The following is a 27,126-nucleotide window of genomic DNA, read 5'->3' on the forward strand; positions in this document are numbered from 1 at the left end:
GAATTTTAAACTAGGGCGTTTTTGTGGATTTGTTCAGTCTGTTGAAATTCTCATTTTCTCCAACTCTTACAAACTAATAGCAAGGTGATACTTGTTATTTTGGTAACACATATTTTTTCATGGCAATAGAGTCTATGTAGAAGCACAGACCCTTGCTCTTATGGGGCCAGTCTTCATTTTCTTCCTTGGGCTGGAATTGAGGGATAATGGGCAGTGCAGAATAGGTTTGTATAGAGTACAAAATGAGAGCAAGGGTCTTAGGCAAGCATTTTCTTGTTATGTGATGAGAATTAGTATTTGTAAAACTTTCAAATGAAATTTCCCTTTTATTTGTGAAGCTGAATCCAATCAGCACATCTTCTCTTCTCATTTTACTCCCTCTTATTTCTGTATTTCTGCAGTGCTTTTAATTCCATTATCCCACCTAGTTTTACTCTTTCTTAGAAATAGCAGCAGCACCAAAGGATAGGCTGTCAGGCATTGAGCTTTTCCATAGTTTTGGTCCCTTCTGTTCCTCAGCTTTGTTTCTGAAGTGGGGGAGAAGCTATAGTGAATGGAAGACGAGATGAGCATAAGGCTTTAGTGTTTCATAGTCACCTCTTTTTAGATTCTGTTTATTGAACTGCTATATAAAACAGCATAAAAAGAACAGGAACTACTTTACTTATCTGCCTTTACCAGAGAAGGGTAGTAGCAGCAAGATTTTTTTCTAGTCACTGAAGATTATCATCTTTTTTCCATCAGGCATTTTAAATATATTCTTTGTATTTTCTACAGAAGTGAAAAATAAATCCCTGTTGCAGTTAACGAAATGATGGTGGTAGTCTCATCATATTTTATTGTTCTTACTTTGAGAAAAGCATTAGCTATCTCCTTATGCATCTGCTATTTGGTTTCGGTGCAGTGATGTTAATGGTCAGTGAATCATCAAACTGGAAAAGAGGCCCGTGGTTAATTCTTAGCCATACTTCTGTTAGCATGGACACCAGTTTCTGAAGCTTCCTGTGTGATTTACAACTGATACTTCTGAAAATAGAGTTTGACCTGCCTCATACAGTCACACATGCAAGAAAGGAAACAGGATGTTTTGTTTGTTTGTTTCATATATAATATTCTAATAGAGGAAAGGTGACAAGTCTTGATAGGTCTCAGTTCAGGTCATTTATCTGATAGCCCCATGTCTGGTTGCTGGCCTCTACCTCTTGTCTCTTGAGCCTCTTGTGTATATATAGAAAAGAGCTATGTTTAATAAACAAGCTTGTTGGATGCCTTAGGCCAGATAAAGTGGCCATTTAACTTCTATGAACTTGTCTGTTGCAAAGGGAGTTCTTTATTACTCCCAGGGGAGTAGACAGAAGTGTACCAAGTCAGAAGGATTTGCTCTGGAGTTCCTTGGGCAAATTTGAAAATACTTTTATTTGGATTCATTTCACTCACTTTCTCAAAAGAAATCAACAAGTGAGACGAGTAGAGACTAGTTTATATAGACATTATTTTCAGTTGCATTTTCAAGAATAATTATTAAAATTTTTTTCCAGTTGATCCTTTCATGAATATAAGCAAATGAAAATATGTATGATTTTGTTTGTGAATGTGTTTTTATTTCAGTCACATTGTATTTCATAGCAGGCTCTGGGCCTTGCCTGAGTACTTTCTTCTATTAAGATTTTAATTAAGGCCTGGACTCTTCCTAAATTGAGAAATTTTTCTTCCTTGTAATTCAGTTTCCAATAGAAATCTGTAATACATGGAACAGAATTCTCCTAACACCAAAATTATGAATTGATTGCATTTTGTGAGGTGTGGAAAGGACTTTCCCTAGTTTTATGAAGTCAGTATTAGCTAGTTATTATAAGAATTAAACAGTTCCTCCTCCTGTTTTCCCTTTGTGAATATTCTTTCATTGTACAATGGGGTAAAAGTAGGTTTATAGTTATGAGTATGAGAAACACAGAATTTATTCTTGTATTATTTATTAATTATTGTATTATTTTCCATACGAGAAACTGTAAACCTACTTTTGCCCCACCCAGTATATAAACCATTTAAAATATGAATAGAAAATGTGCTAAATTTAAAAACTAATTTGTGTTGCTAAATACATGCTTAAAAACTTTGATGAGTATCGAAGTGCTTTTCTTCTGTAACAGGAAGCATTCAGAATTGTCTGAACTGAATGTAAAAGTCCTGGAAGCCCTGGAGCTATATAACAAGTTGATGAACGAAGCAGTTTATTCAAAGCTGCATCCTCCAGCACATTACCCACCTTCATCAGCTGGGCTTCCAATGCAGGTGAGCATGTTTTTTGAGAACATTTTTCAAAATTAAAAAAAATATATTTTTTAAAAAGTTTTAAAGCATAGTATTAAAATTACTATAGTTCTTGAGTAAAATTATAAAACTCATTTTTTATAGTCAAAAAAACACTGGCTAAACAATTAGTGCTCACCGGGACAAATTAGATAGTGATATTTCACAAATACATTTTAGTTCATTTTTAACATAATAAAGAGACCACTAAATATATGAGGGGATTTCTGGTTTTTACGCTTTGTAAATATAAAGCATAAATCTTTTAAGTAAATATAAATCCTTTTTGTAAGTATAGGGTTATAAATCCTTTGATTTAGGACACTGTGGACATGTTAAAAGTCCTCCACGTGAGGTACTGATGTTTCTGTTATTCAACAAGCAAGATTTAACATTTGTCAAGATTTCTTTGACTTGAGTGATTATTAAAAGGCTTAGTTAATGAACTTTTGTTCTCAGATCATGCTTTATGTTTCCTGTTCTTAGATGCATGATTTAAATTGTTAAAAATTCATGTATGATGAGGATATGATGCAGGACTATTGATGCAGGTTCAGTAAGTTATATGTGAACAGCATCTTTTCCCAGGACTTTACATCTTGCCTGTGCTTCCCAGCTGATGTGTGAATACTTATATTTATCAGTTTCCAGTATTCTGAAGCCTTTTTTGAATTTCAGCCAGTTAGTGGTTGAATTCAGTATGAGCTCTGATGAACAAAATTCATGTTAATTTATGAAAAGTGGTATGTAAAGGAGTGTGTAAAGGAGATACCAAAACGAGAAGATAGAATGTGGGTGCATAATCTAGATGACTTAACATAATTGTTAAGTAGAAAAAGAATAGTTACTATGGTAACTGTCACATCAGACAAGGTGCATTTATCAACTGTGCCATGCCCTGAACTTTTGAAAATGATGGAAGAGTTATTACAATGAGGGTAGAAAGGGTTTCTGGGTGCAAAAGACATCTGGAGTATATTCAGTATTACTTCTGTTTTCAAAGAGTTATTTGCTGCTGCTGTGAAAATGGTACAAAAGAGAAATGTCTGCACCATTGTATAAGAGAATTATTATATTTGCTTCTTTGTATGTCTGGAAAGGGTTGTCATTCTTATGTCAGGTTTTTGTGTTTAGTTGCATACTATTTACAGTCTGTATTTTGTTAAGCACAACTCATTTATTTAAAAACTTAGCTTTCACCCAGCCGGTATGACTCAGCAGTTGAGCATCAACCTATGTATGATCCAGGAGATCACAGTTCGATTCCCAGTCAGGGCACATACCCAGTTGTGGGCTCGATGCCCAGTAGGGGATGTGCAGGAGGCAGCTAATTGATGACTCTCTCATCACTGATGTTTCTGTCTATCTCGCTCTCCCTTCCTCTCTCTGAAATTAATAAAAATATACTAAAAAAAAAAAAAAAAAAAAGTTAGCTTTCTATCATTTTGAGTCCTCACTTAACTTCTATGTACACTATTCATTCATGACAGCATTTGAAGTATTCCAAGTTCCTATTGATTTGGAAAAAAGTTTCCGCACTAGAAAAACTTGGAGTGACACACCATTAGTTGTGTCTGTGAAGGCCACCAGAAACCACAACTGCAGAAGAGGTCCTTTCACACAGTCTCAGCCTGTTGTCAGTGAGTTGTTCCATGTCTGCTGAGGAAGTGAAGGATTGCACTTAACATAGTTGATTTGGCATTTCTAGCATTCTAAGTTTTCATGTCAATGGTTTTTGCTTGAAAAATAGCTTAGTTTAAAACTGGAGTGATGATAGTTACTATATGATATTTATTAAACATGTGCATTGTTTTGAGTGCTGTATTTGGTAGATAGATGATAGATCCTGTCCCTAAGGAGATGTTACCCTGAAAATTAAGCAGGGCATATATAAATATCCAAAGAGACTTAGACCATTTTGCTATTTCCTAAAGATACATCTTCTTTACGCACAAAATTATTCTTTGCTTTTGTCCTGTCTGTCCAAAGGCAGGAAGTGAAGGACACATTGCCAGGGAGACCTTCACCCTGCCCTGATGCTCTTCTTCATCGTATTCTCCTTTGTGCCACTGTTAGGAAGGAGTCAAATGAAGTCATCCTGGGATGAGGGTGAAGGTCATCTTTCTGATGGCTTCCCTTCACGGGAGTATTTAGTTTTCTGTGGCTCTGCAGCAAGACACGTTATTGAGTAATAGGCAACCTGGATGGGTTCCAATTTGCTACTTAAAAATATACCACCTCCCTTCCTTTCAACCCCTTGCAAAATAAAAGAACAACCAAGTAAATCATAAATTTCCATAGATTTGGCACTGTGATTTGGAAGCTCTCCATTTTCTAAATTAGGGTGAATGGACTGGTGAAACCAATAACATTTTATTTCATTTAAGTCTTTTAAAGTTTAAAATATATTGTTAGGCAGATGTTTGGGAGTTCCGTGAGTCAACTTTTTCTCTTTGGTTAATAGACATACCCAGTTCAGTCACATGGTGGAAATTACATGGGTCAAAGCATTCACCAAGTTACTGTAGCCCAAAGCTACAGCCTAGGACCAGATCAGATTGGTCCATTGAGATCTCTGCCTCCAAATGTGAATTCCTCAGTGACAACACAGCCTGCTCAGGCTCCATATTTAAGGTAAGTTTCTGGGAGCTGTGTACATTGTATACATTAAATTTTCACAGATTATCAGAATGAGAATAAATAGACCCTTCTCTTTGTAATATTAGTGCCATCTTTTACTATTGAGATGAAGTTATAGAACTGCCCATTCATAATCCCATGAAATCAGAATGGTGTAAGCTTTGTTACCCATACTGAGATGGTTGTCCATGGCTTATAGTCTGGGTCCCCGGAACAAAATAAAGCTAATTGTCCCTATAGTGACCAAGCCCTTGGTATACTTTAGCATAGATATACCATAACATTGTGCTGTAATCAGCCTAGCAGAGCAGTCCCAGACATATTTATTTGTATGCATGCCTAAAAATCAGAAACCTTTTTATTTTTACTCCTATGGAAGTGTGTTTGTGTTTTGTAATTTGTGGTCTAATTTTTTATACTTACTAATATTCTGAAAATCATATTTAAATCTTGCCTTCTATTAACTTTGCTTAGCCGCACAAAATGTGCATTCAATATAGTTCTGTGTAGATGATCTCTAAGGTTTCTCCTCACTCTTAAACTCCATAAGTATAAATTTTAGCTATCTGGAAATTAAACCTGTTCACATTGGTGTTCAGTTAAAATGAAAATTTTGCTATCTTGGGTAATGCTAAGAATTATGGAGAAGAAACGCTAAGAATTACAAAGAATTATGGATTAGTGTAGATATTAATCTTCCTATACTGTAAACAGTGTATTTGGTGTAATTTAAAATTATATATATTTAAAAATAAATGTATGTAGTTATAGGAACAAACAGAACTCCTGCAATTTGGTGTGATTTTTCAACTTTTTTTTTTTTTTAATTTTGTTAATAAGTAAATCATAGGTCAGGACTATCTTGCAGGTAGATGCAGAGTTCTATGTGGAGTACACCATTCTCCCTGCCTTCATTAATTTATGTAGGGATTTAGATGAGACCGACTATCAGGGGCAGCCTTTAAAGTGCCCTACTGAAGGAAAGAGTAAAGACTAGCGAGGAAAAGGGCTGCTCTCTGTGCTGCAGAGATGGGGAGGGGAGAACATGGGCTGAAGGTGTACTTGAGCTGGGCTTATTCTCATTGAAGCTGCCAAGAATGCCACTGTCAGAAACAGTCTGCATCTCCTCAAAATAATTTTAAATGATTTCAGATTAGGTGGGCCTTACAATCTTATATTTCTTACTTTTTGAGTACTTCTTTCCAGATCTAAAAATTACATTAACAGTGCTGGATAGGCGGAGTGAGTAAATCATGATCGGAATAGCAGAAATAATAAACTTAAAAAGAAAAGCATTTTTATTTTCTCACGATAATTGATCTCTGACCATAACCTAGACAGTGCAAAGTAAACATGGTTTTCTTTTTAAAATTTTGTTTGTAGCCCTGGACAAGACACGGTTTCCAATCCTACTTACATGAACCAGAACTCTGCCCTTCAATCAGCTGCTGGCACAGCTGCGTACACGCAGCAGATGGGAATGTCTGTGGATCTGTCATCTTACCAGAACACTACGTCCAGTCTGCCACCCCTGGCGGGCTTTCCAATGGCAGTTCCAGCGCACGCAGTTGCACAGCAGCAAACAAATTATCACCAGCAGCCTCTCCTTTAGAAACCAGCCAGGCATTTTCTTGAAAGCCTTCATATGTGTATTATTCGACCATTATGATCCTAATCTGAAAATATTAAAAGAAAAAAAATGTTTTTTCTGAACTCGGAAAGACAGACCATGAATAAATAAAGCACAAAAACTTATCTTACTCTACTAGGCCATAAAAGGTTTTCTTTCAGTCCAGTTTGTTTGAAGTCAAACTTTTGAACAGAGGCAGCTTTCAATTAGTTTTGTCTTAATTTCAGATTTCGTTACACAAATCTGGACACCCAATAAGTAGCCTTATGACATTATAAGCAACATGAGATACGAGTGTTCTAAGTTTATAAAGAAACCACCCTTTACCACCTAAAGCGTCATGTTAGTTGTGAGAGCACTGAAACCTTTAAATATATTTTGTCTATATTTTTTTCAGTTTCTCACACACCATTATTTTCAAAGGCGAACATCTTATTGTGCAAGCATTTAGCTTGCCAACATATTTCCTTTTGGCTCCTTAAATTGCAGTTGTATTTGCAATACTGTCAGTTTTGCTCTTAGTATTAGGTTGAGTAATAATTAGCATATAATTGTCTGCAGAAGCAAGAGCAATTTGGAAGGAACAAAAATGTTTTGTGTTATTAAAAGTGAATACCATGTAAATGCAGGTGTGTGATAAAGCATTTAGCTAGTCCCCCAATCATGCCAGCAGTGGGCTAAGGAGCGCCCCCTGAAACATTTCCATTCCCTGGAGAACAGCATTTCTTTTTCCACAAGGGTCGCTAGTATTTAGAATTGCCACTGAACCTTTTCAAATGACTGGCCATTCTGTGAAGAAGATGTGGTCCATTTGTTTCCTTCATGCAGCGGGTGTGCAGAGACGCTGCATTTCCTTTTTACCATGACGTGAATTTGCGCCATGAGACATTCCTAAGAGTTGGATGTGATGGATGCCAAGCATAAGTGTTTTTATTGATATGTTGCTTCTTTACAGAGGTAATTCGAGTACCACTGCTATGCCAGGCTGTCAAAAAATTTGGCCATTCCTTTCTGAGCCTGTGGAATAACAGCAGGCAGTGGATTGATAGGGAAGCTATGGATACAGTTTTTCTGGTTTACATTTTAAAATAGCTTATAGTGCTAATAGATTCCACTGTAGGAGTTTAGGTAGTAACCCAATAAGGATTGTTTTCTCTCCTAAAAATTCACACACTACTGCATCATCTACCAATTTTTTAGGTAAAATAGAAAATGCAAATACATATGCTTACAGATAATGATATTTAGACTGGAAAAAACCATGGACATAGGTTTAGTTTTTAAAAAGGTAATTATATGGAAGCAAGATTTCTCTATTTTTTAAAGAAAGCCTTTAATCTTTCTACTGAAAAACCATCTGAAGACAGTGCTCTAGAAATTTTTGTCATTTACTGTTTAAAGAAATTTGATTCTAAATATATTCCTTTTTCAAAGAAACTGAACAACATAGTCTGTATACTACTTGGTCTACATTTATAGGGAAAAACAAGCAGTATTTGAAAAACCAATTTCTGTCATCTTATTTCAGATACAGGTAACTGGAAAGAAAGTTTTAACCTTTAATGTTTCATGTTCTGTTTTTCATCCAGTATTTCTTTTCCTTCCATGTGAATTCAATTATATACTTATAAAAAATTATAAAATGGCACCTTACCTTTTAGAAACGAATCTATTTAAAGAATACAAAACAAAAAACATTTACAAAGCTGCTCTTGATGATAGTTAATGTTTGCATATATATGGAAATTTTTTCTCTCCCAAACAATATTTAATAAAGTTATTTTAATATTTGTGTAAATATTTCATGTAAAATTGTCATTGGAATTGTAAAAGTTTAATTCTGCATAAGTCTTCAACTAGTATAAATACTGCACACCCACTAAATTGAGATCAGCCAACTGAGTTCACCTAATGTAGTTTTGGAGTAATGTAACATGCAACATGTATATAAATAGTGTATATTGGCATTTATCCGTGAAATTTTATACATTCAGAAGTTTTTTCTCTCTCTTAAATTAAAAATAATTTTATTTTTGCCATACCATAATGAAGTTTGTGTTGCAGGTTGTTGACAGTATAAAAATGTTATTAAGTCGGTGTACCGAGATATTTTTAGTGTTAAATACAGGGTTGTTATTTTTCTTTTCTATGATCTTATGGATTGTATTTATTTTAAAACCTGTTTATAATTAAATGTTTTCTGCCAAAGGAACTGTCTAACATCAGATTTCTACATTGGGTTCATACTTACTGTTTTTATATAAAAAATAAAAATAACTTCTGCTATTTCACATGAAGTCTTGGTACATGAGAAAGAATTCTTGAAAATTAAAATAAAGTTTTCATTAATGTAGAAAACGTTCCCCTGGGTGTTAAAATATATGAAGTGGGATATGTTCTTATAGTGTGGAAAATGTAGTTCTATCAACATTGTCTTTTAATTTGGTGATTCATTTATAAAATTACCTGAACATGAAATAACTATGATATTTATCAGTTGGGGTTTGAAATTATTTGCAGGTACATCGTCGTCATATGCTATCTCAAGTAGTTGATTTTTGACCACGTAAATTCCACTGTACATTTTGAAGATTAGATGGTTATAAACTTTTGCCTTCTACATTATTAAAAATTTGATTTTAAATGTTTAAAAAATTATGGCTTAGGGACTTTTAAAAAAGTTTTTCATAGTAAAAATTGTGTCAAGGCTCCTGACTTCTAGGAGAGGATTTATTGAATTGTTACAATGACAAAGCTGAACTTATTTTTGTAAGTAACAAATTACAAAGAATAGAGCACCAGTCTATCCTGTCAAAAGACATTTTTCTTATTTGCTTACATCAGTTTAAGTCAATAAAGGGAGGACTCAATTCTAAGGGTTTTTTTGTTGTTAGATTTAGTTTCTTTTGAAGATTAAAGATTTCTTTTTTAAAGAAATCTTTGAAAAAGATTGAATAAGAGAATTATTCAATTTTACTAAGCTTAATTTGAATTAGACTTTTTAAAAAAAACCTTACTGTATCAAAAAGAGAAATTACGTTGCTTACATAGTGTAATGGGATGAGTAGTGTCCCACCAAAATTCATGTTCACCCAGAATGTCAGAATGTGACCTTTTATGGGAAGAGTTTTTGTACGTTTAATTAAGGATCTTGAGGTGACATCATCCTGGATCTAGGGTGGGCCCTAAGTCCAGTGACTGGCGTCTTTATAAGAAGAGATGACAGACACAACCGGCATGGCATGTGAAGGTGGAGGCAGAGATTGGAGTTAAGCTGCCACAAACCAAGGACTGCCTGGGGCCACCAGAAGTTGGAGGAAGCAAGGAGTCTTCCCTAGAGCCTTAGAGGAAACTTGGTCCTGCTGACACCTTTATTTCAAATTTCTAGCCTATAAAACTGAGAAGAAATTCATGTTGTTTAAGCCACAGTTTGAGGTACTTTATTAGGGCAGCTCTAGGAAACAAAGCCTACAGTGAAATGAGTACCAAGCACTCCAAACAAGATTCATAAAAATTGTCACTAGATTTCTGAGACAAATGTCTGTGGTCCTAACACCATATCTACATTTCAGTAATAGATTTCTTTATGCCAGAGGTGTTAACAACTTATAACTTGGGCTAACTTCAACATCTGCTGTCCACTCTTCTGCCCATCTTGAGCAGTGGGTGTTGAAGGGAGATGTTCAAAGGCAAGCGGGGGAACAGGAGAAACAAAACTGGATGAATATTCCCCACAAAGCCTACTGAAGAATGGAGGTTGACTTTGAACTTATTTTACACCATTTAATATCCCCAAGAGGGAAATAAAGGCTTTCCGGTACCTTTACAGCAAGTCAGTGACCTATACTGATTACATTCTGGTCAGGGAGCCAGCTATTTTTAAAAATTTGAGGTGACACATATAACATTACTGATTTCAGAGAGAGGAAGGAAGAGGGTGAGAGAAACATCAGTGATGAAATAGTCATTGATCGGTTGCCTCCTGCGCACCCCCAACTGGGGATGGAGTCACCACTAGGGCATGTGCCCTGTCTGAGAATCAAACTGTGACCTCCTGGTTCAGAGGCGACACTCAACCACTGGGCCATGCTGGCCAGGCTATAGAGTTTTCTTTGATAACTCAAAGTCAGTGAGACTGTGGGCAGTGGAAAACCAGGAAGCTCAAATTCCGGTGCCCATGTAATAATTCATTCTCTATAGTATTGATTGTCACCTATGAGAATGGCTCAGAACTAAAAATGGATTGAATTGGCCCTAAACAAAGCAGGAGTTCTGTATTGGCAGACACACCATTATCTTTATGGAATGTCTACTATATGTGAGGTAGAAGAACAGAAAAGCTAAAAATGTATTTCAGAAATCAGATTTTCACTAAAAGAATTGATAAACTAAGGCATCCTACATTAATTGCCCAGAGAAGAAATACTCCCGTTTTTCAGGGGCACAAGAAACTATTCAGCACTGGAGCGGTCAGTCCTGGAGGAAGAACAACCTCAGCTAGGTTTTGAGGAGAGCAGGATTCAGGGTGTGTGTGTGTGTGTGTGTTGGGGAGGGCACATTCCAAGGCAGGGGTGAAGTGGGATTGTATTTGGTATGCTGAAGCAATACTGTGCAGACCTGCCTGCTTGCCTAGAGGTCTGTATGGAGAGATCAAGTTGGAGAAATGAGGGGCTGCCCAGAAGAGCAGGGGAGAGGAAGGCTTGGCTGGTTGGCCCCTATCTTGTGGGCTGCTGAGAACAGTACGTGCTTTTTAGAGAAGAGTGACTGGGACAGAGAGGTTTTAGGAAAATGGCTTTGCCTGCAGTGTATAGATAGAACGAAATTGTGTGTGTGTGTGTGTGTGGTGTGCATGTGCAAAGAGAGTAGTTATTAGACTACTTGAAAGGTCTGGATTAAGTGAAATGGGTAGGAATGGACATAAGTGTCTGGTGAATAGTAAGATATAATCAGGACTTCAATAATGCCAACCAATTTTTAAAAGAAATATGGCAGTTTCCATTTTAAAAAATCCTGGAATGCAATGTGACATGGGCTGATCTAGCGATTTAAGATACTATGCATATTTTAAAGATGGATTTCTCATGCAGTAACTATAGTTAAACGGGTCTTTTTATTTTTGAACTCGCATATATTTTCTTCCCTCTTCTTATTCAAATTCCACCTCTCCACAATTGGCTTAATTTGATCTCAAATTAATCACTTTTATGTATTTGCAGAAGGAAACCCAGGGTTGCAACAACGGCAAAGACTGTATGGTTTTATGGATGAGTTTCCTCCCTTGATAACAGCTATCCACGTAGAAATGGGAGGCACGTGGCCAACTCTTGCTTTTTTAGGTCTACCATGACCTTCAAAACTCCTTAGGACACGCCGCTCTCCAGCGGGGCTGCACCTCCCGTCGCACTCGGCGGCCAAGGTCCGCAGGCTGCCTGGCTGTCTAAGGCTCGCGGTTCTGAGGCCAGAGTTGGCAAAAACCATACCAAACACGGACAAAAAACAAACCACGAAACCCCATGCTCTTATCACAGTGGGCTGCTGAGTGAAGTCTCGGAAGGAAGGTTCTGCACCTGCCCTTCTAAAATTCCAGTGCAGCAAACACACACACACACACACACACACACCCGCACCCCCCCCCCCCCCCCGCACACACCGTCGGCGCTTCCCACTCCGCCACCCCGCGCCAGCGGCCCTCCCCAAGTCCTGATTCATGAACCGTGCCACCTTTGTCTCATTTTAAACTGTGCGGACTATTTTAATCCTCCCACCCCCACCCTCCATTCCCCCCTCCCTGCATCCTCTGGAAAGCTCTTCTGCCAGGCGCTCGCTGGGTGGGGGGGGGGGGGGGAGCGCCTCTCCCCATCGGCTCTGGGGGGCGAGGTGCCGAGCAGCCCCTCCGCGCGCCCTGCGCCTGGGGGCGCGCTGTCCCGGACGCCGCCGCGGGCGCGGGGGACGCGCCTCGGTCCCTTTAAGGTGTCGCGCTCTCAGAAGTGCGGGTCGGGAGCGGCCGGCCGCGCGGTCCCGTAGCGCGGTGGGGGAGTCCGGCTGCCGCCCCCTCCCCCGCTTCCGAGCGCCCGGGGGGCTCGCGGGCCCTCCGCCCACCGCGCCCGGGCTGGCCATGCGGCCGTGAACCATGTCCTCCTCCTACGCCAAGAACGGCGCCGCGGACCGGCCGCGCTCGCCCACCTCGCAGGTACCGCCCCTCCGCCCCTCCCCCGCCGCCCGCCAGCGCCCCGCCTTCCCGCCCGGCGCTCGGGGCCCGTCCTGGGAGTCGGCGGCCTCTCCCCCATCCCCTCCACGTCCCTTTCTCCTGCCGCTCCTCCTCCTCCTCCTCCTCCTCCTCCTCACCTCGTCCGGTGTCCGCGCTCCCGCTTCGGAGCCCGCAGCCTTCCCCAGCAGATGCCGGGGACTCGGACCCCGCACCCTGAGAGTCTTTGTTAATGGATGTGGTGGGTGCCCGCGGGCTGCTCCCCTTGGGCATCATTTCAGTTGTCGAGGATCGGAATGGGTGGGGGGCGGGGGCCGGGTCTGGGAGCAGCGGAGGAGACTTGGGTGCGGGCTCCGGGGGACCCCAGGGGAGACTCTAGCTGGGGGTGGTCGCCCAGCTCCACGCTGCGGTCCTCACCCGCTTCTCTCTGGCCCCGTGTAACGAGTCCAGGTGGCCCGAGGCACCACGACGCGGAGGAGCAGGTTGAAAAGATCCGATGGCAGCACCACTTCCACGAGCTTCATCCTCAGACAGGTAGGAGGCGGCGCGGGGGCGCAGGTGGGGCGGGAGGCCGAGAGCGCGGCGCGGGGGGCGCGGGGCCGAGCGCAGCCCCCACGCGCGGGAGCCGCGGGTCGCCACGCCGCACGCCCCTGCCGCGCTCGGGCGGCCGCTCCCGCCGCGTCCTTCCCGCTCGGCCCCGCTCGCCAAGTCTTCGGGTCCCGGCGTCGCCGCGCCGCCCGAAGGAAGTTTGTGCTTGTGGGCGCAAGTTGGCGGGGACCTGCGGGACGCTGACTCTAGACGCGGGTGTTTCTTGTTGCACCCTCGGTGCGTGGGGGAAACGTCTTTAAGTCGTGTAACTTGGCTGGGAGCGGTCGGAGCCCGCGCGGCCGGGCGCCCGGTTGAGTCGGCTGAGCGTTGGGGATCTCTTCTGTTTCGAGCACTCTTCAGGTCTAGGAGAGGTCTTGGGACAGATCTCCGAGCTCTCATCACGAGAAAAACACTTAGAGGAGAAAGTTAGGTCTCACTTTGGGGCCGCTTCCTCGGTTCTCTAAATTAGGGAGAGCGCTGGCTCTGTTTAAATCGAAATAAGCGAAGGCCCACACTCGGTTCCTGGGGTCTGGGTGGGCAGACACTTAGCGTTTGTTTCTTGGTGCTCGTTTTCTTCTGCGTGGTTCTCGTGCGCGTTGTGTGTGCCCAAGATCGCAGGTTAAACTGAATGCTTAGGTTTAGGTGCCTTTTATCTTGACCCAAGACATGGGTCCTTAATCTTCGTGCTGTGCATGTGCTGTAAATGAAACCACCCCTACATAGCTGCTGGGTGCTAGGGAGATCATGCAAAAAAAAAAAAAAAAAAGTGAGTCACCTTGATCTCTTTTTGGAGCAGAAGTTGTCAAGGTGTGTGTGGTAAGGGTGACCTGGGAGGACTTTGGTCATTGCACCAAGACGCTGTTATCCCAGGCTCCACTGTGGACTGCTAGAGTGACCTTGGCAAGTTCTTTTCCCTTTAGGTCGCTTGGAGCTTTGTGTGATGTGTTTTTAACCTATGATAACAGCTTTGCTGTGTTTCTTTAGAGATTATCTCATCAATTTGAACGGGTTATTCATGTTGAATGGCCATTAGACTCTAAATTGGACTCAAAGCATAATTAGATATTTATTATGTAGATACTCGTTTTCTCCAGAGACAGATATTATTACTACTTCTCTTTAATTCCCTGAGCACTAAGGTGAGCATTATTAAAATAAATATAGTATTTTGGATTCTGAATTCATTCTAAAAGTACATTCTGTTCCCTTTGCTGTGCTTGGATTATTTATGTATTTGATAAGGCAAAGATATTTTTCATCTTAAAAATTTTTTTAGTGATGTGACTGAGATCTTATTCTTGTTTATTTGGCAGTTACCTATTTTTGTAGTTTTATTGTTGCAAAATTCTTAGAAATACTAATTATGCAGTGGCGTATTCCATGAACTGTCTGACTAAAACTTTTGAGTTCATCTATACCATCACTTCACTAATGCTTTATTCTCCCAAGCACAAACAAAACAATATTCATTCTAATATTCTTATTCTTTCCTCAATTTGCTCCAATAGATGATTAAGTGAGATAATACATGTATAGGTTCATGTTAAATGTACTGGTATGTGTTGCCGTAAAAATATGAAAAGTGTTGCATGGCAAATAATTTTGGGAGTAATTTAAACCAATGCAGATTTTTAGAACAAATATATTTCATAAGTTTTTCTGAAACTGGGACTTGTAAGTTTAATAAAATGGTCTAATTTAAATTTAGCAATTAGTTGTAATCATATATATACACACTCTTCCTATTTATTCTGCAAGAAAAATACATAATTTTTGTAAGCACTTACAGTGCAGTAAGTATTCTACACATGATCTCATTTAAATAGCATAATACAGATTTCTATAATGGTTGCAATAAAAATAACGAAGGAATTTTATTTCTTTGAAAAGATATGAAAAATGATTGCAAATGAAATTTAACAGTGTGTTATTTGAAATAAAACTGAACAGTTTTCACCCAAATGCTAAAGTAACCTTTTAAAGCACAACAGCTCTTCGTTATTAGAGCCTCATTATTTGTTGAACGACCTGCAATTTATTATAATTCTTGATGCATTAGAGTGCTGGAATTTCTTGGTGATATTTTCCAGTCTGTGTGATGCTTTTGCTCATGAAGAAGATAGTGGTGATACCAATAAAAATAGTGCTGCTCATTTCTCTGTCATATTATTTACAAATATATGGAAAGGAAACTTTTGCTAAAAAAAAATTGATGTGCCAAATCAGATGGGTAAGACTGGGCTGGTGGTGAAGAACAGGACAGTTGGCAAACTCACTTAATAAAACAATGTTTATTCTTGGAGCTGGTAAAATATGGCAGTGTTTTGTGTGTATACATGCACTGATATAAGTATGTGCACACAACTCCCCGTGCATACGTGTGAGTCGGCCTGAAAGCAAGCAGAGTGAGAGAGAGCATGTCCCTACTCTGAGGACTGTGCACAAAGTCTCTCAGGCGTCCTTGACCTTGTTTCCTGGTTTACTAGCTTGCTGGCCTCCACATTTAGGAGGGATGGATGCTATGGAGTGGATCCAGGGAGCAACTAAGTGGTTTCTTTGAGGTAAGGTGAGAAGATAAAGTATTTTGCCAGTTGAAAGGAGAGAGCGCTCGGGGTGACCCAGTAATGATCTTCAAACTGTACACAAAGGCATTCCTTAGAAATGCGATGGACTGTTCTCGGGTCTTCATTGAAGATGAAACCCAACAACTGGCTACAATGAGAAGGGAATGAGGTTTGAGGGCAGCCGGAGGGGCTCAGTTGAGCATCGCCCTGTGCACTGAAAGGTTTCCTGTTCGATTCCTGGTCAGGGCACATCCCTGGGTTGCGGTTCAATCCCCGATTGGGGCGCATATGGAAGACAGCCAATTGGTGTTTCTCTCTCACATCGATGTTTCTCTCTCTGTTTCCCTTTCTCTCCCTAAGAATGTCCTTGGGTGAGGATTTAAAAAAAAGTAAAAGAAAAAGAATGAGTTTTTACAGCAAGGCTTTCCTAAGAGTGTTGCTATCATTGGAATGGCTTTCTAAGCGAGGCTGTAGAATTTTCTCTCAGGAGATGACTTCTGACAGGCTCTTTAAGAATGGATTATTTATTCATGTTTTACATTTTTAGAAAACACTTATTAAGCATTTGCCATGTGCCCAGCAGTTTGCTAGATACTATGAAAGAGGAATGCAGAAGATGAGTGGGACACAGCCCCCATACCTACCGGATTTTATAGAGTGGTTACAGAGATATAGGTGTATAGGAAGGAACTGTTTACGTATAGCATAGTGTACAGCAGTACAGTAAGGACTGAGGGGGTGAGCAAAACGCCCCTGTGTGCTGGGCATTGAAATACCCATGGGTGTCACTGCACGCAGTTTGTATGGTGGAGTTCTTCAGGTTACTCTCACTGGGGTTACTCCCAGCTTTCTTCCCACTGGGGTTTGAAGAGAAAATCTGATCAGAGTGGGATTGGTAGGTTGACCTTTCCTTGTTAAGTCTGCCCTTATGAGTGAGGACTGCAAAGTCTTAGAAGACCTGGCCCCTACCAGGCTCATCTTGAACCCAGATCTCTTAGTTCTCAACACAAATCTTGAACATACCACCCTCCCTCCTGCCACAGGCCCTTTGCACATACTGAGGAGGGCTCCTGCTCTCCTCTCTGCCTGGTTAACTTTTAATCTTCCTTGAGACCTAACTTTAGTCATCACTTCTTTTTCTAATCTCCTTTGATGAGGTCAGTTCCTTAACCCTGCACCTCATCCCAGAATTCTTTATGCCAGTTCTCAGTAGTATCACTATTATAATTGAACATGTAGTTAGATTTCTCTGTTAATGTCTTTCTCCCCTTCCAGATAATAAGTTCCACTAGGGCAGGGACATGTCTGCATTTGGTCTCCTTTCCATCCTCAGCATTTAACATAGTAGATGTTCAATAGATACGTATTCATTTGAATGAATGAAGAAACAGATGGATAGAGGACTACCTTGACATATTTTAGGCATGGAGTTCTGCTTCCACATTAAACTTTTTGTTTAATGGGGAGGAACTGCCTCCTAACAAACCTCAAAATTTAGTGGTTTAAAGCAACAACACCTTTTTTTTTTTTAATTTCTGTGTGCTGACCAGTAAGTTCTGCTTTATGAGATGTTATCTGGGCACTAGCATGGCTGAAAGGTCTAAAATAGCTCAGGTGGTTGGGCAGTTGGTGCTGACTGCTGGCTGAGAACTGAACTAGCGCTTTTGGCAGGAGTCTCAGTTTTCCTCTACCGGCCCTCTCTGTGGTTGCTTGAGCTTCCATGGTGGCTGGGTTCCTAGAAGGAGCATCTCCAGCAGGAAAGGCTGAACCTGCAGATTTAGTAATACCTGGTATCAAAGGCTCTCTGACAGTACTTCTATTCCAGTTTCTAAGTCAGTCTGTCCAAAGGGTCAGCCTAGTTCTAAAGGGAGGGTAAATAGGCTCTATATTTTGATGGGGTGCAGCGAGATCACCTTACGAAAGAGCATGTAGAACAGAAGATACTGTTGCAGTCATCTTTGGAACCATCTATCTTAGAGCAAGGAACCTTCTGTTTTTTTAGGTATGCTAATCAAATGATCATTACAATAATTCAGTGAACCCACACTGTATTTAGAGAGCTAAAACATATTGAGATACTAAGTTGATACTATAATAAAACACATTGGCAAAAGGAGTCTTTGGGTTATAATTTGAGCACTGATTATAGAAACCTTTTTCTGATGAAATGCAAATTTTTCTCCAGTGAAATGCAAATTCATCAACAGAAGGTGTATACGCTTTGTGCATAGCTCTAAGAATAATCATATGCCTAGAGGCATATATACATATGCAAAATTTATTTATAAACTTAGATTCACAGAATTTTAGAACGGGGGAGATTGCAGAGGGAAAGTGCTTCAATTCCCCATTTCCAGATGAATAAAACAGAGGACATGAAGGCCTGACCAAAGTCACACCAATTGATAGTGAGACAGTCTCAGATTGTACAGTTTTTCCACCACAATGCTCTTCATCCCCTAAGAATCAAGACAGACATACAACACACATAGGTGTGGACACGTGAAAGGGCAATGGAGCTTATTCCTCTTGGGTCTTAGAGATACTCTGAATTTATATGGTTATTGTGAAGAGCAAAGCAACAACCAGAGAATCTGGAGACTGTAGTGTTTCCCCCCCAGTTTTATCATGGGATGAAATTTTTGTTTGCCTTGTTCATGGTTACACAGAGCTTTTTTTTGTTTGCGTCGTTTTGTTTACTTATTTACTAGTCACTGTATTACCCAGGGTCTAACCAAGAAAACTACTTGAGTTTTTGCAACTGAGGGACTTGTATGTAGAGACATGGTTAAACAGGTGATGAGAGAGGTTAGAAACTAAACGTAGATGTTAGTTTCTACGCTGCTAAGAGAGTTGATCTTAAAAGTTCTCATCATAAGAAAAAGTTGTAACCATCTATGAATGGTGATGGATGTTAACTAGATTTGTGGTGATCATTTTGTAATATATACAAATACCGAATCCTTATGTTGTACACCTGAAACTAATATAATGTGATTTGTCAATTACACCTTAATTAAAAAACAGAAAGACACAGGGGAGATACATCCTCTGCCAAAGAAGCCATTTGAGGTGGAGAGAAAGGGGGGAAATACTCTGGCTTCTTCCTTTTTTCTACTCCCAACCCATACCCTCATTCCCCAGTTCTCTGGAGTGCCTCCCATTGGCTGAGCCCAGCTGGAAGCGAGCTCACAGGGGAGCCTGGGAAACAGCCTGCAGGGTTTGCCCCCCTGAGATAGAAAGCACAGCAGGGAAAGGGGAGTAAGAAATCTGAGGGAAACAGGCCAGGACTGGCACAACTATTATTTTACTTTTGTTGCATGGAATACGATCATGAATCATTTTTCATCCGCAAAATTGGAAGTTTTTACTTGCTCTATAAGTAGAACTTCCTTGCTCAATGGTATGATCCAGTTACAGTGAACTTTAAGGAAAAGTTTATACCTGTTTCCTTTGTGAGTTTTCTCGGGAATGCACCTTCCCAAATGGAGATCTGATAGAGCAAGAAAGAACTCTGCCTTTCGTGGCAAATTGTTGCTTTTGTGAGTAAGTGGAACTGAATTGGTGAAGCTCCTGATTGAGAAGTCTAATTACTGTGCGCTAACCAGTTAACCAATCATTTTTGCTTTCTCCAAGTCTCTGATTTTGGCACACAGAGTTCCCTAAATGTCATTTTGTAGAAGCAAGTACTGTTTACCCTCAGTTTAGGATGGTAGCATTTTATTGAAACTTGGATAAATTCTGATTCAAATCTTAATCCTTCTAGAAAATTATGCGATGCTGTGTGGAAACATAAGAAAATGACCTTGGCTTTGCTGTGGTCCTCTCTCTTTAGTTACTCCATGTGCTGCCCCAGACAGTGTGATCCCTGGGTATCGAGGAGCAGAGACTGTTCCTTATGAAGGTAAAAAGCAAAGGTGGAGCTGAGAGAATGCAGTTTAGTCAAACACGTGGAGTAGTGAGTTGTAGAAACTGGTCTCTTTAGTCCTGGTGAGTCTACTAACTCAATGGGGTTAGCTGGACCCAGCAAATCTAGTTCAGACCCATCTTTTCTGGCTGAGGTGGTGGCATTGTCCAAGCTCATTGTCTTCCTGCAAGTTTGGTCCGTTCTTGGTCTCATTTCTGCAGTTCAAGACTCAGAAGAAAGCATAAAACCTAACCAGGGCAGGCAGGTTTGTAAGTCCCCCAGATTCACTGACGACTCTGGGAACCATCCACAGACATGTGGGGAGTGAACATGAGGCCCCTGTTTCGCTTTTTGCTCTCCATGTTTGACCTCTGCGTGCTTTTTAAGCAACATTTTAGAACAGAGTGCTTCCTAGGACCGCAAGCAGTGCCACTCTGCTTGCTCCCCCTTCTCCTGAGCTTCCTTCCCAGGAGGGATGTGTTTGCTTAGAATGGGTTTCAGGCCTCAGAAACAGAGGTCCTCGGAGCCCTTCCTTCAGCAAGGTGGGCCTGGTGCAGGCGCAGCCCCTGGATGCTTTTCATTTCTTTTGACCCCAGGTGTTGGCCAATATTTCCTCTGTGGGCTGTGCAGAGTGCTTCTTAGCCATCTGCAATCACACACTGTGTGTAGGATACCTCTCAGATTAGAAGTCATCAAGTTGATGTCTCAAGAAGAGCTAGGCTGTTATTTCCAGGGCAGCCCCATAAACACACATTCTGATTTAAGCAGACAGCATTGTCCTGCCTTCACACAGTTACATGTCCTGGTACTTCATGAACCAGGAAACACTGAGGTAGAACTCAGCACTCTTTGTCCTAGAAAGAAGGTAAGCTGTAGACTACAGAGCAAAACATCAAGGACTTTACATGGAGTTAACCATGTGAACAGGGTCAGGGAGAGGGGGTAGGATTAGCACTAGAAGCCTGAATTAATGAAAAGGCTAAATTATAGATTCCATTTCAAGGGAATACTTTTATTGCTTCCAGGTAACAATAATGATAAACCATGTGCTGTCATTTTTTAGAAATAGATAAGGCTGGTGTTTGATCAACACCTGGCCTGAATATAGGCTGAACTGTGAAATTCCTTGAAGGTAGTTCTCATTTTAACTGTAGTAAACATGCCCCTCTGCAAACTTGCCCATTTTCTTTAACGTGCCCTTTCTTATTACATAGACAGAGCTGAGGTGATTACTTGGATCGGAAGGGATGGCATTCAGCACTTGTAGGTCAGGTACTGAAAGTATTGTGAGGGAGGGGCTGTCAGACTTAGGCGACTTTACTGGAACTTTCTGATAATTTCACTGCGATCATTTGGATGACAGACCATTCCTATTTTATTTCTCATTTTATGTTCTTTTCTGTTGCTGGAGCATATTTGTCCAGGGTTGCAATTTAATTTCTATAGCAGTAGTCTATGTTTTGAGAGGAAATATTTGTAAACATAAACTTGAAAAGAATCTGCATTTTTCCTGGTGATCAGAATCACCAGAAATGGTAAACTTTTACAATGTCACTGAGTTTGAATATTGTATTATTTTTAAATTAGGAATTTTTTTGGATTTTTTTTAATACAGGAGAGACCAGCAGTAATGGGAATGCATAGTAACTTATGCATAGAGAGATGAATTTATCATACTCTCCTACTTTCTTCTCGAATGGCCCAGTGCTAATGTTAAAACTCAAGTGCTGATTATATTTCCAAATCAAACAGGTGGATAAAATGATCACTGTTAAGGTTAGAGTGCTCTGTAGGCATGACTTTCTTATTTGGCCTCATTGTGTATCTGTGTGTGTGTGTGTAACAGAAAAGGGGAAGTCATTCTTTCAGGAATTCAGAGGCTGTATTCTGTTACCACCTTAATCTAATTTTAGAACACTTTATCTTCCCCAAAGAAACCTTGAACCCATTAGCAGTCATTTCCCATGCTTCCTCCCACCCCCAGCCTTAGTCCGATTTGCCTATTCATGTAACTGGAATCACACAATAATATATGATCTTTTGTGACTGGCTTCAGATTTTTTTATTAACATATTCTCTACGCCGGCTGAGGGTTCCCAGCTATAGCCCCTGGCCTAAATGTGCAGACGTTGGCCTGTGTGTGGAAAGGGACTTGCATTAAGCCTATGTCCCAGATACTTTTCAAGTGGTTGTGTTGAATGGGGTGGATCATATGTGTATTTATTTTGGAGCTGTAGTCCTAGGTCATTTTTAGCTGAGTTTTTTGACCTGCATGGAAATCAGCCCCCTGGCGCTGTCCTCCTTGTCCTCAGGATTGAACAAAACTGAGTGGCTGTCATCTATAGGAGAGGATTTATATAATGGGAAAAGAGCGACAGGATTAAAGAAAGCTGTCAGAGCAGTTAAGTGGTTATTGCCATCGTTTTCAATAATTTTTAGTAATAGAAATGTCTTGGGTACTTATAATTCAAAATATTTCTTTTATTTTATCTAGATGTTCATAATAACTCAGCTTTGATAATTATAATATTTCTTCCTTGAGAGATACAATTAAGAAGAAAGCAGAGTGCTTGAGTCCTAAGCTAAATACAATATTTATGGGAATTATTGGGTACATAGAGCTGTACTCTCTGTGCGGCAGGTGCTGCTCAATTATATTTGAGCACTTCCCTGGGGGACAAAAGTCAATTATCAACATAGTCGTGTGGGAAAGAAATAGGTCAGCTGCAAACATTCTCTGCTAATTTCAGGAAGCTTGAGGGGTGATTTAGTTTGGGGGATATTTTTTATTCTTTTGGTCTCTGTGTTGTAGGGATACCTTGTGGTAGCAAAGGCTCAGTTTTTCATTTGGTATTGGTTATACTCATTTACTTTAATATAGTATTCATATATTTTTTGATTTGTAAAATGGAAATTAAACCAAATATCTTTTTTTAAACTATGTCAAACATACATTGTAAGAGTAATAATGTATATTGTGGGTATTGTTATTATTTTATTGCTATTTCTATATGAATAGTGATGATCAGGGTTTAAACTAACCCAATAAAATGCAAATTTCATATTTCTAAGTATTTTGTTTAATACTTGTACATACAAAGAGTTAACTGTAAAACAAGGAAGGACAATGGTGTTTTAAAAATGTTATGCTTTTTAAAATTGTAAAATGCACATAATATTAATTTTACCATTTTAACTGTTTTTAAGTGTATAGGTCAGTGACATTAAGTATATTCACTGATGTCATTTTTTAAGTAAGTGTGGCAGGTTATTTAAAAAGTACAGGTAGACAGAACTTAAATATATCCGACTTACAAATACATTAAAAACATCCACCATTATCCAGGCCTTGTTTAAACCGTGGCCTTGTTTAAAGCTACAAGACCCACAGAAAACAGACCTTGCAGTGTTCACCAAGCTGTGGGCCCCAGGTTGAGAAGACCCAGGAAGCACTGTTGAAACTGACCAGACCCTCAGGGCGGGCAGGGCAAGTTTGGGCAGGTACGGGACCCTGCTCGGGGCGGTGCCCTGCCCCAGAAGACATGCTTCCACACCCCTGAATGCTTTTCTTCTTCCTCCACTGCCTGGAATCCGAGCAGATTCAAGATGATTTGGGTTACCGAGCAGCCTATTTTTAAAATGTGAACGTTCCCAGGAGTCTTAAAGGGCTCGTCATTCATACATTATTGTAATTTGACGCATGCTTGAAGATATACTCATCATCTTAAAAAAAAGCCCACCACAGCAAAGCAGACATGCTCCCCAACAAAGACCCCAGTGTCCCTGGGGCTGTTTGTCCTTTCACCGTGTCCTCCCCTCCCTTCCCTATCAGAAAGCTCGCCCCCTTGGCCCTGTGTTCTTCCCTCCATCCCTCACTCATGCCGTTCCTTCTCCTTGAAGAGGCCTCACCATTTCCACCTGATGACGACCTTTCCCTCTGTCAAATCCCTCTAGAACCTTCTCCTCCACGAAGCTCTGTAATATGGCTCCTTCTTTGGCCCTCCCTGACGTCCTGTTTTGACTGTTCACCTATTAAATTCTCCTTCGTGTAACCTGGAGGTCCCCATGACTCACCACCCAAGTATTAATACAGGAGTGACTACCTTAATATTTCTCAGGGCCTCTGTTTTCCTGTCTGCAAAATGAGGGTTTGAGTGGGGTGGGCTAGGTGACCTCTCAGGTTCATTCAAGCTCTGGTATTACAGGACTTCATGTGCGTGTCCACAGATGTGTGTGGTCAACTCATTCATCTTGGTAGAAAACACTGTTCTGTAGTTTTTGTGGAAATCCTGTGACATGCAGCTGCCGAGATGAACTCATAAAACATGGGGCCATCAAATATTATTGAAAGTATTAGATGAAGACATTCTTTTTAGAATGTAGCAAAGAGATGATGTGGAGAAGCTTACAAGAGGAAAGATAATTTTGGATAGAGCTGGAATTTATAACTCTTTCCAGCATATGCATGCAGAATGGAAGGATATGCAAAGAACAGAGTGGGCTGTTAAGAATGAAGTATTTGTGAAATGTGGTGAGATGGTTCTCAGACGTGCATCCTGGAAGCTATTAAGAGGAAGTCGCCTGAGGAGTAGTGTAGCTTCTGCTAGTACGATTATTAAAGCCACAAGGAAGAGCAAGGAGCTAATGGGGCTTTGCATCTATAATAAGAATAACAAAAGTTGCCAGATTGAAACTTTGCTGAAGGTAAGCAGAACCACGAAATTGATTTTCATCCTTTGAAAACACTGCATTAAGGAGCTTTCAGCACTGACTTTCCTGCTTATCACAAATGAATAAAATGAACCGAGGAGAAAATAAGGGTAAGACAGTGTGCTGAGTACACAAAATGTTTGCCAATGAAATCCTAGTCACTTGCTCGTTGGGGGCCTCAAGTTTGTCTCTCAACCTTCTAGGAACTAACCAGAGAGGAAAGCAAGAGGATTTACAGGATTTATATTGTCTAAGGGTAGAAGTAAACTTGTTATTTAGGAAAAGCACAAATACTTCCCACACTGAGACTAGAGAGGAAATTCTCCCATGTTCTCATCGAGCTGGCACTGTGTTAGACAGTAAATTAAACCTTATCATAATTCTGGAGTTGTTTCTTATAATATCGTTCAGTGTATAGATAATGTCTCTCATCATACTGGAGTACAGCCCAATGAAAGCAATTAGTGGGAGCCATTGCGATATGGGCCACAGATGTCTGTGATTCTTAACCTTGGCTGCATATTAGAATCACCAGGGAAGTATATAAAAATCCCCATGCCCAGGTCACATTGTAGCCTAATTAAATCATCACTTATGAGGGTGGGACTCAGGTATCAGTATTTTCCAGACTTCGCACGTGATCGTTGTGGTTCTCTGGTCTCATGTAATCCAGAGCAAGATTTTAGAACAGCTGTTTTCAACCAGAGTGTATTAGTCAGGATAGGTTAGGTGATGTTGCAATAATAAAAACTTCCCCAAAATAACAACAATACAACAGTGGCTTATTTTGCATTCCTACTCTTGTATCTCCTGGATTAGGTGGGGGCTTGTCCACTGTTATTCTCACTCCTGTGAAGCAGCTACTATCTAGAACATTTGTGTTTGCTGCAGAAAAGGAATTGAGACACGTGGTGGATCATACATTGGCTGTTGAAACTCTGTATGAGTATATGCTAAGCTGCTGTAGCACTGAAACCAAAAGGTACAATGTATATTTCTTTGTCACTTGAAAGTCCAGAGGTAGGTGGGCAAGTCAAAGTGGGTAGGTGGCTCTATTCCAAGGGTTCAGTCGTCCAAGGTGAGTAGGTTCTTCCATTCTCAATATTTAGCTTCCAGTTTGGGGTCCATAGTAGCTGCTATAGTTGTCACCATTTCCTGGGCAGCTCAAGAGGGGAAGAGGAGAATAAATAGCTTCATTTTTAAGGAGATGACCCAGAAATTAACTCTGTTTCTTCTGCTCACAACTCTGGCCTGAACTTTGTTATAAGGCTACATCTAGCTTCAAAGGAGGCTGAGAAATGTGGTCTCTGAGTGGGTAGCTGTGTCAAGGCTAAAAATTGTGATGGCTCTATTTCTGGAGGGAAGGATAGAATGGATATTGGGGCCAGTTAGGCAGATTCTGCCTTATTACAAAAGTGGTTTTTTAAAGCTTGCTTTTAGCATGGAACCTCTTTCTTCAAATGAAATTGCAGACACCATCCGTGGCAATCAGCATATTTGGGGGGCTTTGATTGATGGGTGGTTGTTGTATCTGGACCCCTCCCAGTTTTCTCCTCATGTTCTCTGCAACAGTCTTAGAGGCATCTTAAAGGATCCATGAAAATCGCTGATGTAGATGACATGATAGTTTTAGACTATTCTCCCAAAATACTGTTCTTCACAGCAGAACTTCAGAATGATAAGGAAATAATGGATCTGAATAATTCTTCCAGCCAGTTCTATTTTAGAAAGCTATCTCAAATCCACCCATTTTTCTCCATTTCCTGTTGCCACCCTACTTCCTGCTTTTGGCCACTACCATCTCTCTTCTGGTCTCCCTGCTTCCATTCACCACCAGATCCAGCCTCCCCACAACTTCCAGAGTTATCTTTTAATTTTTAGTTTTCATTGACTGTATTGGGGTGACATTGGTTGATAAAGTTATATAGGTTTCAGGTGTACAATTCTGTAATACATCATCTGTATACTGTATTGTGTGTTCACCACCCAACGTCAAGTCTCATTCTGCCACCATTTATCCTACCTTAACCCTCTTCTACTTCTCCCCACCCCCCTTTCCCTTTGGTAATCATCATACTGTTGTCTGTGTCTATGAGTTGTTGTTTTTCTTAATCCCTTTACTGTTTTCATCCAGTCCCCTCACCCCTGTCCCCTCTAATAGCTGGCAGTCTGTTTTCTGTATCTATGAGTCTGTTTCTATTTTGTTTATTAGCTTATTTTTGTCACAGAAGGTAAGAGTTCCTTCTTTTTTACAGCTGAGTAGCATTGCATTGTGTAAATATATCACAGCTTTTTTATCCACTCTTCTACTGATGGGCATTTGGGCTACTTTTAAATATTGGCTATTGTAAATAACGCTGCAATGAACATAGAGGTGTATATGTTCTTTCGAATCAGTGTTTTGGGTTTCTTTGGATATATTCCCAGAAGTGGAATTGCTGAGTTGTAAGGCAGTTCCATTTTTAACTTTTTTAGGAAACTCCATATCCTTTTCCACAGGGACTGCCCCAGTCTACATTCCCACCAACAGTGCTCAAGGGATCCCTTTTCTCCACATCCTCACCAATACTTG

At 40.5% G+C, this 27,126-nt stretch overlaps 2 protein-coding genes across 2 annotated transcripts in view; both read left to right on the plus strand.

Annotated features, from left to right (window-relative positions):
• STAM2 (signal transducing adaptor molecule 2) overlaps positions 1-8,938 on the plus strand; it is a 41,901-nt gene extending 32,963 nt beyond the window's left edge. Inside the window, exons 12-14 of the mRNA XM_016205773.2 lie at positions 2,151-2,292; positions 4,775-4,944; positions 6,334-8,938. Coding sequence (XP_016061259.2) covers positions 2,151-2,292; positions 4,775-4,944; positions 6,334-6,562 — 541 coding nt within the window. The 3' untranslated portion in view covers positions 6,563-8,938. The remainder of the gene's footprint in view (positions 1-2,150; positions 2,293-4,774; positions 4,945-6,333) is intronic.
• Positions 8,939-12,953: 4,015 nt separating this feature from the next.
• CACNB4 (calcium voltage-gated channel auxiliary subunit beta 4) overlaps positions 12,954-27,126 on the plus strand; it is a 202,629-nt gene continuing 188,456 nt past the window's right edge. The window contains exons 1-2 of the mRNA XM_016205765.2: positions 12,954-13,026; positions 13,236-13,319. Coding sequence (XP_016061251.1) covers positions 13,018-13,026; positions 13,236-13,319 — 93 coding nt within the window. The 5' untranslated portion in view covers positions 12,954-13,017. The remainder of the gene's footprint in view (positions 13,027-13,235; positions 13,320-27,126) is intronic.

This window comes from Miniopterus natalensis, chromosome 8 (genome assembly GCF_054644295.1).
Source record: "Miniopterus natalensis isolate mMinNat1 chromosome 8, mMinNat1.hap1, whole genome shotgun sequence".
In the NCBI taxonomy this organism is placed as follows: Eukaryota; Metazoa; Chordata; class Mammalia; order Chiroptera; family Miniopteridae; genus Miniopterus; species Miniopterus natalensis.